The sequence below is a fragment of the Micromys minutus genome (genome assembly GCF_963924665.1).
Source record: "Micromys minutus genome assembly, chromosome: 1".
Classification (NCBI taxonomy): Eukaryota; Metazoa; Chordata; class Mammalia; order Rodentia; family Muridae; genus Micromys; species Micromys minutus.
This window is the reverse complement of record NC_137969.1, coordinates 69,536,388-69,551,235: the sequence shown is the minus strand read 5'-3', so window position 1 is coordinate 69,551,235 and position 14,848 is coordinate 69,536,388. Positions and strand designations below refer to the sequence as shown.

Genomic DNA, 14,848 nt, shown 5'->3' with positions numbered 1-14,848 from the left:
AATTCGCATGTGTCTTCCTCAATAAGCTTCGAGTTCTTAGCAGGAATTATGTCCTTTTCATGTTTGACTTATCAGGACCTCACGCTGTCGCTGGCATTTAACAAGGGCTCTACAGATATTTGCTAAGATCAATGGCATTAAAAGGAAGGTTAGAGGCTGGCTAGATGTCGCTCACTCAGCAGGTAAAGGCATTTGCCACCAAGCTTGACCACCTGAGTTCAAGTCCCAGGGCCCCCCAAAATCCTGCCAACTGTCATCAGCAGGGACACTTAAGCACCTCACTAACTCCAATATAAATATAAGACATCTTAAAAAGGATGTTACTTTCTCTTCTCATTGGGTGGTGTCTAGGAATTGGCTGGATCTGGGCAATAACTTCTTCATGTCGTCTTGCTTCCTGCAGATGACATCAGTTGCTAAGGTCTATTACAGTCAGACGACTCAGACAGAGAGCCGGCCCCTAGTGGCCCCAGGAATACGCCGGAGGAGGGTCCTGACAAAAGATGGCCGGAGCAACGTGAGAATGGAGCACATAGCCGACAAGCGTTTCCTCTACCTCAAGGATCTATGGACAACCTTCATTGACATGCAATGGCGCTACAAGCTTCTGCTCTTCTCTGCAACCTTTGCTGGCACTTGGTTCCTCTTTGGTGTGGTGTGGTATCTGGTCGCGGTGGCCCATGGGGACCTGTTGGAGCTGGGACCTCCGGCCAACCACACGCCTTGTGTCGTGCAGGTGCACACACTTACTGGAGCCTTCCTCTTCTCCCTGGAATCCCAGACCACCATCGGCTACGGCTTCCGCTACATCAGTGAGGAATGTCCTCTGGCCATCGTGCTTCTCATTGCCCAGCTTGTGCTCACCACCATCCTGGAAATCTTCATCACGGGCACCTTCCTCGCAAAGATCGCCCGGCCGAAGAAGAGGGCTGAGACCATCCGTTTCAGCCAGCATGCAGTGGTGGCTTCCCACAACGGGAAGCCTTGCCTGATGATCCGGGTTGCCAATATGCGCAAGAGTCTCCTCATTGGGTGCCAGGTGACGGGCAAACTGCTTCAAACCCACCAGACAAAGGAGGGTGAGAATATTCGGCTCAACCAGGTCAATGTGACTTTCCAGGTCGACACGGCCTCTGATAGCCCGTTTCTTATTCTGCCTCTGACTTTCTACCACGTGGTAGATGAGACTAGCCCCTTAAAAGACCTCCCCCTTCGCAGCGGGGAGGGGGACTTTGAGCTCGTGCTGATCCTCAGTGGGACAGTGGAGTCCACCAGTGCCACCTGTCAAGTTCGCACTTCCTACTTACCGGAGGAGATCCTCTGGGGCTACGAGTTCACACCCGCTATCTCCCTGTCAGCCAGTGGGAAATACATAGCTGACTTCAGCCTTTTTGACCAGGTTGTGAAAGTGGCATCCCCCGGTGGTCTCCGAGATAGCGCTGTACGCTATGGAGACCCAGAAAAGCTCAAGTTGGAGGAGTCATTAAGAGAGCAAGCTGAAAAGGAAGGCAGTGCCCTTAGTGTGCGTATCAGCAATGTCTGATATCCTGTTCTCTTCTCCCCAGCACGCTGGCCTTTTCCTCTTCCAGTGCCCTGGGAAAAGGATCTGGGTTCACTGGAGAGCCCTGTAAGCACCCATCCTCTATTTCCCCTTAACCCGGTGGCCTGTGAGCAGTCTAGGTCTGCTGGAGGCCTACTCTTCCCTCTCACTGTCCTCTTGTCCCTTCTGCTACTACCACACCAATGTACATGACTCTTAAGCCAGGTTGGGGGAAGGAGAGGGAAGATTAGGCTGACGTGGCTGGAAAGGCCTCAGCCATGCTTGGAGATTCGCATTCGGAGGACCTTGTGTTTGGATGGATAGGCTCTCCCCCAAAGCCCACCACTAGAAAGTCTGATGACTTGAGACGGGAGCTCCCTCCTTCTCTGTTGCATCTAGTAAGTTCTCTCAGAGAGTCACTCTACGGTCTCTGTCCTCAGAAGTACAGCGATCTGAAATCAGTTTTCCCTGGGCTTGCTACCAAATCCTGAAGAAAGAAGCCAGAGTCTGTCAAGGTGTTTCAGTTTCAGGTGGTAACTCCTGACAGAGCCTGGACTCTTGGTCACCACCTAATTTCCCTTCTCCAGTTCTCAAGTGGAGCTTCTCAGGGTGGCCAGTTCTCTCTCAGCTTCTGTTCCTACAGTCCTGTGTTGACCTGAGAAACAAAAGCAGACACCACCTTTCCTGTACCCATCCTGGATTCTGAGAAATTCAGTTTTGGAAGTATTGTCTAATACTCTGGGCCCTGTTCTTCAGGCAGCCCTGTCCTGGACAGATTTGGTTTCTGTTTCCCGGGAGTGGGAAGACTTTAGCCAATGCTCTTTCTCTCTCTTTTATTTTTTCGAGATAGGGCCTAACTATGTAGCTATGGCTGACCTTGAACTTACTATGTAGACTAGGCTGGCCTTGAACTCACAGACATCCACCTGCTTCTGCCTGCTATATACTGGAATTAAAGGCAGGAGCAACTATGCCAAGCCCCCATGCTCTCTTGAATAAGTCCAGTGCCTAGACCCCATGAAAATACCTAAAAACACTCCAGATGACACTGTACCAGCTTCGCTGCTTCCTTTCCTCTCAACCCCAGACCCTTCTTCCCTTAACCCAACTTTTGAAGTAAGAGAGGGAAACATAGTCATCTACCTTTCTTAACGCTGATCTATTAAGCTAGTCACAGGGCACTGGTTCCCCAGGAAAGCTGAACCAACATCTCAGATTTCCAGATTGCTGTACAGAGCCTCTGGGAACTTGTGATGTTTTGTTACGGGTTGGCCTGAAGCAGAACTCTGGCTCGCAGCCACTATTTTGTTCCATCTCCTGGTGCCCTTCTGAAAAGTGCCAGCCATTTTGTGAGACAATGCTGAGAGGAACTTATATTCTCATCTCAGCCGTTCTAACACTTGGCATAAAATGATGAAAACCAGCCTCATTTCTCCTCTTTTCTGCCTGTGGGCCAGTTCCCGGCAAATTACGAAGACAGCTTAAGCTCACACCCAGGCCATTCCTAGTTCTCTGGTGAGGACTGTGTCAGCAGCCACAGAAGGGCATTTAAGCACCAGTTCCTGTTCTAGTGAGCTCTGGCTCCACGTGGGTACCCAGGAAACGTCGTAAGATAGTTTAGCAGGAATGCTCTAACTGTTGACATAAGGTGGACCTGACAAATGAGGACAAGCTACACACATATAGAATGTATGCACGGGTCTCTGTGCAAAGCCTCGCAGAGAAGCCCAGACGATCTCAATTGTGCATGGCCCCTTTATGTTGGTCTTTCCTTGAACTCAATTAACTCTAGCCTGGAAACAAAGAGCCTCCAGTCTCTCCTTACTGTAAAGCTCACCATTATCCTCCAATTCTTATCAAAACAAGAACCAGAAGAACCCGAATGTCTGAAACTAAGAGCAGAAGGCAAGAACCAGCTTCCGCGCTTTTGATATCTTCAGTGCTGCGCTTACCTGACTGTTGAACATGTAAGGACCAAGTGTACTGCTGTGTGTGTGTTCTTATCCGGTGGCAATTTTCCTCTGTAAAGTTTCTTCTTCACATTGCTGCTTCCCTCCTGAGGGAATTACTCTCTTCCCAGACCCTTGCCCAAGGCCCAACTCTCCTCAGATTCTTGGAAAACAATCTGAGAGAGATCATTTCCTGCCTTAACCCCTTTTGAACTTCCTCTACAATCCTAGGCTTTGCTCTAAGTTGCACTTTAGAATCATTCTGTCCTGTTAATTCAGAATGGCACCTTTCTCCAATGAGCTCTATGTTCTGCATGAAGAACTCCCACTCACAACCCTAAGTGGTTCTTTAGATCACAGCCCAAGTCTCTGATCTGGAATCCTTTTTCAGGATGTAGGACAAGGTTTACTAGCAGCCATGACTGATGGGAAATGGGTTCCCTGTCTGCACCAGCTGGAGACTTGGAATGTCAGGAGAGTAGCGGGTATGCAGATTCTAAGTGGGGTGGGAGGTTTCAGGTGAGCAAAACAACCAATGGGGAAGGATATCCAGACTGGGAAAAATGAGAACAATGAGGCAAAGGGACCTAGTGAAAGGAAACCCAGAGTCTCACTTATGACTGACACACAAAAGGTGGGTGGAAACTTGGGAAATTGGGATATGATTTATATGTTTATCTAAGGATAAAAACAGAGATAATATATATAAGATATGTATATAGATGTACATGTACCCAAGCATACGGAATGTACAGAAATGAAGTATTCAGACTTTAACAAAGGGACAAATATTTTGTGTTGGTTTTAGAGAGTAGGATAACTGGATCTTCTGTGTTATGGTCAGCAGAATAGTGAGAGCAGCTGAGGGATTTAAGTTTGCTTGATGGAAAAGGGAGGGCCAGACCCTTCCCTTTTCATAAATAAAGGAGTGCCCGTCAAAGTTTGATAAATTATTCTATAGGAAACGAGAAAAGGTAGGAGGAAATGGGGCACATGCCTCATTCATGGAGATCTAGGAAAATCTACCACTCACACTGTTCTACCTATCCCTGAAAACAACCGCCATCGAAACAACTTCTAAAACAAACAAGGGAGCACATAAGGGAGCGAGCGAGTGAGTGAGAGAGCTAAAGGATCCTTCCATTTCCCCTCTTCTTCCACCAGGCTGGGAGCTCTAGGTCTAAGCCTTCCATCATTAAAAACTGAGAAGCTGAAATTTTAGTATTTGGGAGGCAAATGCAAATGCCCGGACTGATGAGCTGTTGAGCTCAAGATACTCTCAAGGTAGAGGCCCAAGTCTATACAAAAATCCTAAAGAGGGTACTTCATATGTCACCTCTTTGCCCTGGCATGGAGGCAGGTGGATTGCTATGGCCACGAGGCTCTTCGATAAACATGCAGAATGTGGCTTTCCTCTTCCTCAGAGGAAGATGCAGTTCTATGAGAGAGGCTTCTGAAATCCCTAAACTGGGTTTCACTTAATTCTGGCTGCTCCCTTCTGTCCCCCACCCCCCACTTCCAGAAACCCACACCAGCTAGTGTGACTATGCAGGGGTTTCCCTGAGGTCAGCAGAAAAAGAAAAGCAGTTATAATGTTGCTATTAGCCAGGGACATTGCACGTTCTCCGAGGCTTGCTACCACAAACCTTGCTAGCTAACCTAGTTTCTTTGCGAAATAACACATTACCTATGCTGTACAGTTAACTGGGCTTTCCAGGCCCAGTATCGGCCAGTGCTATTGAAGCTGAAGTACCTAGGGATGATTTTTCTACACACTACATTAAAGACTAAACCAGGTCAAATGCATTTAGAAAAGATATGTGTGAGGTATTTTTGGTTTATTTTTGTCTGTTCAGAACAAACTACTAAATAAACCAGATGCATCTCTTGTTCTCACTGTGTCTTCTTTTAGAAATGGAAGCCTACCTTGCTATCAAGGTTTGAACTCATAGGCTGAGATTGGGGAGAGGAGGTTCAACTAGACTCTGTGGGAAGAACTTGTCGTCCTGTGGCCAGCCTTTCCTGCTGACTTTCCCTTGCAATCAAACATTTCAGTAACAGTGTCACCCAATCCTTCACCAACCATTTTCTTGTTCTTTCTCTTGTTAAGGCAAGATCCCTTAACAAATACATTTCAAATTCAGTTTTAAAAATTTGAAAAGTTTTAAATTATTTATTTATTTATTTTGAGACAGGGTTTCTCTGTGTAGTTCTGGCTGTCCTGGAACTCACAGAGATCTGCTTGCCTCTGCCTTCCAAGTGCTGAGATTAAAGGTGTGTGCCACCATTAAACATTTATATGTGTGTGTGTGTGTGTGTGTGTGTGTGTGTGTGTGTTCTCATGCAAGGGTTTGTTGGCATCAGAAAACAACTTTCAGGAGCCAGTTCTCTCCTTCCACCATGTGGGGTCAGGGGAATCACACTCAGTTGGTCAGGTTTTGCAGCAAGCACCTTTACCCACTGAGCCACCTCTATGCCTTGCAAATTCAGTTCTTAAACAGCAAGATTTAATAAATACTAAGACTCAGGAATCTGAAAATTGGATTGGCTAATTCTAGGAGTCAAATTGCTCTGGATTAGACACTGTCTCTTTTGGACAGTGATTTTATTTTTTAGTTCATTTTTCTCTTTCACACTATGGGAAACACTCTGGTTTCTTTACACATCCTCAAGGCTCCGGAAGTCCATTTTAATCAGCAGGCATTTCTATTCCAGGCCTCAGAGTAATAGACTTCTCATGTATTCTTACCAGCATTAGCCTGAGAAAGTCACGGTCAGCATCCAACCCCAAATACTATGGCAAGAAACAACAGGTAAGAGTCACTGAGTCTTGGTCCTTAAGATGAAAGGACAGAAAAAGTGGGTACCTCATCATTAATAAATCCACATTTAGGAAACACTACATGTGAGTCATACTTTATATTAGATGTACAAGATGTATAAAACAACCTAACCCCAGATCTGTAGTTCTTTCTCTCACACAGAAATAAGTGGCATATAACCCATATAACCAAGGGTAAAACATTTAGAATATATGTTAGTACAAAACAGAATTAATGTATTCTAAAAAATAAAGTCTGTGGGAAATATTTCACAGGTTTGGACTCTAAAGCAAGAAATGATATCTGTTCAAGAGTTCTGCCATTTTCTGCAGCTCACTCATTCAACTCCAGGGACAGGCTGTCTCTTTTGATTAATTGTCTCCTTTCCTTCCTTAATTGGTGTCTTTCTTACTTATTAGGCCAGCTATAGAGGGAGAATTAGCTGAGGCTTTTCTGCCAGAATACCTAAAACAAACAACCCAGAAGAACCCTTACTTTATATTCAGACATCTCATATTCTCTACCAAGACTAAGCTTCACTTACTTATAACTCACAAAGAAAAATACCAGACCAGGGATAAAAAGGGTAACAATGAGAGAGAATATCAGAAAGACAAAGCAGAGATTGAGAAGAAGAAACAGAAACTAGGCATTTTATTGCAAGTTCATTACACAATCATTATGTTATCCTAAGCTGGACAGGCCTACTTTCAATTCCATTGCTACTAGTTGGCTAAGTGACTTGTTTACTCTTCCTAATCCCGATTTTGCTCGTTAATAAAGGTAGGAGTATCTACTTTACATCAAAAAGTAGTTAGTATGACTGACAATTGGGAATAAGTCCTTAACAAACAACTATTACGAATCAAACTAATTTAGGTCATAGATACCACAATAACACATTACCATTCAAATAACTCTTGACAGGCTCTATTTATAAGGTCAGGCCAGACAGTCTGTGCCAGTTACCATGTGTTTGAGATTGTGATACAAGAAAGTACAAAGAAATAAAGGTATACTTTCTGCTCTCAAGAACCTTACAGGCTGGAAAGATGGCTCCCCGGTTAAGAGCACTGACTGCTCTTCCAGAGGTCCTGAATTCAATTCCCATCAACCACATGGTGGCTCACAACTATCTGTAATGGGATCTGGTGCCCTCTTCTGGTGTGTCGGAAGACAGCAACACTGTACTCATACATTCATACATAAAATAAATAATAAATCTTTGGGCTGGAGAGATGGTTCAGTGGTTAAGAGGTCATGAGTTCAATTCCCAGCAAACACATGGTGGCTCACAACCATCTAATGGAATCCAATGTCCTCTTCTGGTGTGTTTTAAGACAGTGTACAGTGAGTATACTTACATAAAACAACAAACAAAAATCTTTTTTTAAAAAAAGAAATCTCTTAAAAACAAGAGAACACTACAATTTAGTTACAAGGTTATTTGAATGGTAATGTCCTACCATGATAAAAATGGGCAATGCATAGTAAAAAATGAATACAGATAGTTGTTAGGAAAAAGATGAAGAGTGGGGGGAGGGGTATGCTCTAAGGAGGTGTGGGGAGGCATGGGGGCAAGCGAGATGTCTCTGGGGGACCTATGTTGGGAATCTCTTCCCCCCTGAGGGACCAGCCACATGACGGTATAGTACAGAATAGAGTTTATTCAGGGTACGGGGAGGGGAGTTAAGAGGGTAGTAGAGGCAGAGAGAGAGGAGTAGAAAAGGAGAGGCCAGCCATGAGCACGTGGAGGCGGGGGGGGGGGAATGGGGAGAGGAGAGGCAAGGTGGGGAAACCAAGAGAGAGAGGGGGGGGAGGGGGCAAGCAGCCCCTTTTATAACACTAGGTAACTGGGGCGGAGCATACCAGGCTGTTGCCAGGTAACTGTGGGGTGGGGTTTACAGAATCCCAACAGTAGTTATTAGTCTACACCATGTAATTACATCAAAGCATAGAAATACCAGAATATGATTATAAGGCTAATATGATTCATTCAAAGGATAAATGTGAAATGTAGGATGAGAGATGTGTAGGCTGAATGGAGCCACTTCTATAGTAATCTAGAAGATATTCTCTAGGCTCAGGCTCACTTCGTAAGATCAGGCAGACTGTGTCAGTTACCATGGGTCTGAGACTGTAATACATCTCAAGAAAGAACAAAGAAATAAAGATATACTTTCTACTCTCACAAACAATTTAGTTGAAGCTGCAAACATTGTAAAAAAGTATGACGTACTTAAAAGTCGATTATAAGTGCAGTAAGAAACCAGAAAAGAACGAAAGAGCTGGTGTCTCTGGGAAGAAATTAATAATGGTAGGGTTGAGGCCAATTTTGACCTACTTAAAGGGTGCTTGAAAAGAACGGAGTTGACAGTACTTCAGGGACAATCTAGACGTATTTCCGTAGGAGGTACCTTCATATCAGTAAAAACACGAGAACTATTTTATTTTAGGCTTATTCTTTCCATCTATATTTTTCACTCTCAGTCCTCCAAGCCAGTCCTGTAGGAGGTAGCAGCAGGTTGCAGCTCACTGTGTCCAGAGTCCTCCTAGGTTGACCAGAGTTGGGAACAGGGAATCACTGGTTACTAAAAACTAAGCTCACCCAGCTCCGTGACGTCTCGGCCACTCCGGGTTTTCCGAACAGCGGAAATGTCTCCAACAGAGAACCGGAAATCCCGCCTCCGCCAGAGGAAGCTGCAGACGCTAGACAGCCAATCCCGAGGAAGGCAACAGTTCCGCAGAGACAACTGAGAGGCTGCGCGAGGCCGTAGGCCGGAAGTACAGTGGGGGCGGGACCTCGTGCCGGAAGTGATCATTCCTGGGTTATTACTGTCGGCGCTCTAGCGGGGAAATGCTCCAGGTGGCCGAGTGGAGTGAGCCTGAGGACGGTTAGAGAGAGGGGCGCAGTGTGGACCCGGGGCCGGGCGGGTCGCACTCAGACCATGAGCTACACCAAGCACTGGGGGGAATGGTTCCTGAACCTACGGGTGCCGCCCGCCGGGGTGTTCGGCGTGGCCTTCCTGGCCCGAGTCGCCCTGGTTTTCTACGGTGTCTTTCAAGACCGGGCTCTGCTCCTCAGGTACACCGACATAGACTACCTCGTGTTCACGGACGCCGCGCGTTTCGTCACGGAAGGGCGCTCCCCTTATCTGAGGGCGACGTATCGCTACACCCCGCTCCTGAGTTGGCTCCTCACTCCCAACATCTACCTCAGCGAACTCTTCGGCAAGTTTCTCTTCATCAGCTGCGATCTCCTCACCGCCTTCCTCTTATACCGCCTGCTGCTGCTCAAGGGGCTGGGGCGCCGCCAGGCCTGTGGCTACTGCGTCTTCTGGCTGCTTAACCCCTTACCCATGGCGGTGTCCAGCCGAGGCAACGCAGACTCGATCGTCGCCTCCCTGGTGCTTACGACCCTGTACTTAATAGAGAAACGACTCATCGCGTGTGCCGCGGTGTTCTATGGCTTCGCGGTGCACATGAAGATGTATCCGGTGACCTACATCCTCCCCATAGCGCTCCACTTGCGGCCGGAGCGCGTCAGTGACGAGGGTCTCCGGCTGGCCCGGTACTCTTTCCGGGCCCGTTTGTACGACTTCCTGAAGAGGCTGTGTAGCTGGGCTGTGCTGCTTTTCGTAGCAGTTGCAGGACTCACTTTTTTTGCCCTGACCTTCGGTTTTTACTATAAATACGGCTGGGAGTTTCTGGAGCACACGTACCTTTATCACCTGACTAGGAGGGATATCCGCCATAACTTTTCGCCATACTTCTATATGCTGTATTTGACTGCAGAGAGCAAGTGGAGTTTTACTCTGGGGATTGCTGCGTTCCTGCCACAGTTCATCTTGCTTTCAGCCGCGTCTTTTGCCTATTACAGAGACCTCGTCTTCTGTTGTTTTCTTCATACGTCCATTTTTGTGACTTTTAACAAAGTCTGCACCTCTCAGTACTTTCTCTGGTACCTCTGCCTTCTGCCTCTGGTGATGCCACTAGTGAGGATGCCTTGGAAAAGAGCCATACTCCTCTTAATGTTGTGGTTTATAGGACAGGCCTTATGGCTGGCTCCTGCATATGTTCTAGAGTTTCAAGGAAAGAACACTTTCCTGTTTATTTGGTTAGCTGGTTTGTTCTTCCTTCTGATCAACTGTTCCATACTGATTCAGATTATTTCCCATTACAAGGAGGACCGCCTAATGGAGAGACTCAAATACGACTAATGTGTTCTGGATCTTCAGTAACATTCTGATTATTCCATATGGACTAGAAAAGCTCTGGAAGTTTTTTTTTCCTCTCTGAACATTCTAAGCACTCTAGTGAAAGTTGCCTTGTTCCAATAGATATTAAAGCCAGTGTTGGCCTTATATGTAAAGGGGCCCAATAACCAAGGTTCATCCTGTAGAAGTCTTAGGACCCTTTGATGAGAAGTAAATCTTTCTTGTTTGACAGTTGAAATATTTTTGAACAGTAGAGGAATAGACATAAAGTCTCTAGCAGTGTTTGTTCCTGTCACACTCTTGTACCTTCAGCCCGTGACTTTCCCCCCCCTTCAGTTCTGATGGCTGTGGATATTTACAAAGTTCCTAAAGTACATTTTTATATATAAAGTATTAACAGTTCCATGCTCATTTGGGAGAGTTTTACATTTTTGTATTAAATGTGAGGGCTTAGAAGATACCCAATGAATTTAAATTGTGATCATGTATTTATTTTGAAATTTAGTTTTTCAGCATTACTACCAGTTTTATACAAAAAGATTAAATTTAAAGTCATCCATCTTTAGACCTGAGTTAAAAAAGAAATTGAGCATTATTAACATGTATATGCTTATTCTTTTTCTAATGGCTAGAAAGATTTTTCGTTTAGAATTTAAGCTGAGTATTGTCTGTTGGAAAAGTAGTAGCTTTTAGATAATGAAGCCGAAGTTTTGAGTATGGCTTCATTTGCTCTATTCTGGCTTTATCATCCAAGTTGTTATAGTAGAGAACATTGTTGGTAAAGCATAAATCCTACACTTTGAACATTCCGCGATGGAAAGGAAGAGTTTTGAGGGAGACTCCTAAGAGGTGTTGTCACTGTTCGGACTCACTGTCTAGATCAAGAGGTTGCAAGGGATTTGAGGAATTACAGAAATGAGGCTGTGGTAGGCAGATCTTTTTATGTATCACTGGAAGTAAATACAGTGATAGGGAAATACTTTCTCATCTGTATGAATAAACATTCTAAAATGTATTTAGAAAACATAGAGCTCATCTCTGTTGAGAGCTTTCTAACATTCAAAGATGTAGTGGAAATAGATGAGTATGAATTTGTGATCATGATTTTTCTAAAAATTTGTGGATTTTTTTTTTTCAGAGTCAACAACAACAAACTCCTGAAGATAAGTACTACTACAGAAAAGTAGTATTTTTTTCCCTGTAAGACAAACTTAGAAAGTCTTTGAGGATAAAAATATTTATAGGCTGCTCATAATTAAAAATTCTATTAGTGGCAGCATTTCTTTGCTGGATTTCTTTTGGGACTGGCCTTAGAAAGAAGAATAGGTGGTAATTCTCTTGCTTACTGCGTGTGAGAAAAGTGGTCAATTGTAGGAAACAGTGACCTTACCTAAAAGGTCAAAATCCATACTTCTTATTAGCTCCTAACAGCACACTGCTTAAGACAATTTAAGTAGTTGCTTTCCAATTATGGCATATAAACCTTTTAAAAGAATTATGGGAATTGAATCTAGGGCCTCAAGCATTCTAGGCAAGTAGTCTACCACTGAGCAGTGTATCCAGCCCCAAGTGAATTTTTTGAAATGAAAATTTGAGGAAGGAAAGTATATTCATGTGTTTGTATAGGCCTGGCTTTTGTTATTCTTTTAGACAGTCGTAGTCCAGGCTGGCCTTAAACTTTGTTTGCCCAAGATACACTTGAACTCCTGATCTTCATTCTTCTACCTCTTGTGAGCTGAGATTAAGTCCTGTGCCGTTGTGCCTAGCTCAGAAATTCTTTATCAAAGAAATGCAAGTATTTCTTAAGGGATGCAGAAGATATTTTGCAGTTAATCTGCTGCAAACCTTTATTTTTTTTATTTGCTTTATATGTATAGGTGTTTTGCATATATATCTGTGCACTATGTGCATTTCTAGTGCTCAGGGTGGCCAGAAGAGGATACTGGATTTCCTAAAATAGATGGTTATGAGCCATGTGGGTGGGAGCTAGGAATCCAACCTAAGAGTTCTGGAAGAGCAGCTAGCACTCGTAATCACTGAGCCAACTCTCAAGCCCCATGCTGCAAAACATTTAGTAAGTCAAGTGGAGAAATAACTTGACTTTTTGGGTTTTACTTCTGTTTTGCAGCTTTTTAAAGTTTTATTTAGAGAAGAGGCACACATACCTTGCCCTGTGTGTGGACAGCGGAGGACAACTTGTGGTAGTCGATTTTCCTCTTTCCGCTATGATGGCCCTGGGATCAAACTTAGGTTGCCAGTCTTGGCAGCAGTGTCTGGTCACTTTGGCTTCTTTCCATTTATAATATCTTTTGTTTCCTTATAAGTCTTTAAATAATACCTTAGAATTGTGTAGCTCTTTGGCTTATTTTCTGTGTAACTCTCCTGTTCCTATACTATCGGCATTATCTTTATGTCACTGTGGCAAATGCCTATCATAAGCCAACTATAGAGAGCAAAGGTTTATTTGGGGCCATGGATTAGAAATTTCACTTTGAGATTGGTTGGCCTTGTGCCTGTGATGTAGCATATTATAGTATGAGGACATGATAAAATAAATGGTTCACCTCATTGTGTGTGCAGAAGACACAAAGTATGAGACATGGCTCTGTTGGATACTTTTGGGGGCACACCCTAAAACCCTCACACTGGGCTGACCTAAATTTTGCAAGGAAGCAAGCTTTTAACAAATGGGCCTCTGTGGGGAGAGTTCAGATCCACACTATAGCATCAGCTGTGTAAGACAGACTGACTTACAGGCAAGAATTAATTATAAGATTAAGAAGAATGTTTCTCCAGATAGGTTGTGAGTTTTTTCTGTAACTGCTTTTCTGATGTCTCCAAAATGTCCTTAAAGGTGTCAGATTTGTCCCCTGGATTAGGATCATTATTGTCTGTTTTGTTTTTTAGTTGTAGGAGATAAGGTCTTAAATAGCCCAGGCTGGTCTCAAACTTGTTATGTAACAACAGGCTGGCCTTGAACTCATCCCCTTGAGTCTACCTCCTAATTACTAGGATTAACAGGTGTGCTGGACCATGCCTAGTTTGGGTAGGTTCTTTGGAAAAGCTGTGATAATTATCCACTACTGGGCAACTTGGCAAAAGAGTTCTTAAAACTGTAGATCTCAGTTACTGACATCTCACCATCTGGATTTTATAAGTCGTATAATGATGTTTCATAAGTTGTATAAAAGTTGTTCTTTAATTTATGGCTGAGCATATTGTTATGTTTTTTTTAACACCAATTGTTATTATATATTACTACCTACATTCTCTTACCATCTGTGATAAGTTATGAGTAGAAAAGAGAAATATAAAAAATTCTACCCGTGGTGGTCTTTAAGTGCAATCTCCTGTTGTTTCCTTCATGCTTTATTATCTGTGTGCGTGCACATGCAGGTTTGTCAGTCTTGGATATCATCCCCAAGCACCCTCCCCCCCCCCCCCCTTTTTTTTGAGCTGGCCAGATTGGCTAGGTTGACTGGTCAACAACAGGTCTGCTTGTCTTTGCACTGGGATTCTAAGTATATGTGTCTCCATACCAGGCTTTTGTTTTTTTTCTTTAAACATTAGCCACATAACCATTACTTTTCCCAGTTTAAACAGAATTGACAACTAAGAAACCTTCCCTTTCACCAGAGCTGAACACATAACTTTTGTGGACAATTCTGTCTCCCTCCTGAGAAGGCAAAGTTATCCTTGTGCTTTATGGCAAACTTCAAGATGAGAGCAATATCCATATCCATCCTTCATTTCCATCCTTTCCTTACTCAGTGACAGTAGTTGCTTACTGATTTTGTATCATGATGATGGTTTTTCATTGTTAATCAATTTAATTACTCTTCCACAACTTAATTTTTATGGCAACACTTCAGATTTGGTGTTTGGACTTAAGTTTTATAGCTGAGCAAAGTGTTTTAAAGATTAAATGGCTTACTGATAAAAGACAGAACTAGAATTTTAAGTGAATTTTTCTGACTAAAACAACATGTCCTTTTCACTGTGTTTAGATTTTTTTTCCCAGAGTGCCCGGCTCCAGCAGATGCTTTCTGCAAAATAAATGGAACTCAACACTTAACTCTGGCAGATGTCCTGCCAATCAATTTCCTGATGTGCATTTTTGTAAGGGGCAGTTCTTCAGTTCTGCCAAGTGTCTCTGTGTGTGCTTGATGCCCTCAGAGGCCAGAAGAAGATTCTGGCTCCTCTGGGAATGGGATTATAGACATAAGGTACTGGGAACTGAACCCAGGCCTCTGGAAGACCAGCAAAGGCTCTTAATTTCTAGCCCATTTCTGTTGTTCTTAAACATTTCTCTTAGTGACT

At 43.9% G+C, this 14,848-nt stretch overlaps 2 protein-coding genes across 2 annotated transcripts; both read left to right on the top strand.

Moving 5' to 3' along the window:
* Positions 1–403: 403 nt before the first annotated feature.
* KCNJ10 (potassium inwardly rectifying channel subfamily J member 10) lies at positions 404–1,543 on the top strand (the record flags this gene model as incomplete). The annotated part of the gene is made up of 1 exon (XM_080930275.1): positions 404–1,543. The coding sequence occupies one exon, from the start codon at positions 404–406 to the stop codon at positions 1,541–1,543; it is 1,140 nt and encodes a 379-aa protein (XP_080786401.1).
* A 7,643-nt stretch (positions 1,544–9,186) lies between these two features.
* Positions 9,187–11,551, top strand: PIGM (phosphatidylinositol glycan anchor biosynthesis class M). The gene has a single exon (XM_080917901.1). It carries the CDS (start codon positions 9,260–9,262, stop codon positions 10,529–10,531), a length of 1,272 nt encoding a protein of 423 aa, XP_080774027.1. The 5' UTR covers positions 9,187–9,259; the 3' UTR covers positions 10,532–11,551.
* The last annotated feature ends 3,297 nt before the right edge of the window (positions 11,552–14,848 follow it).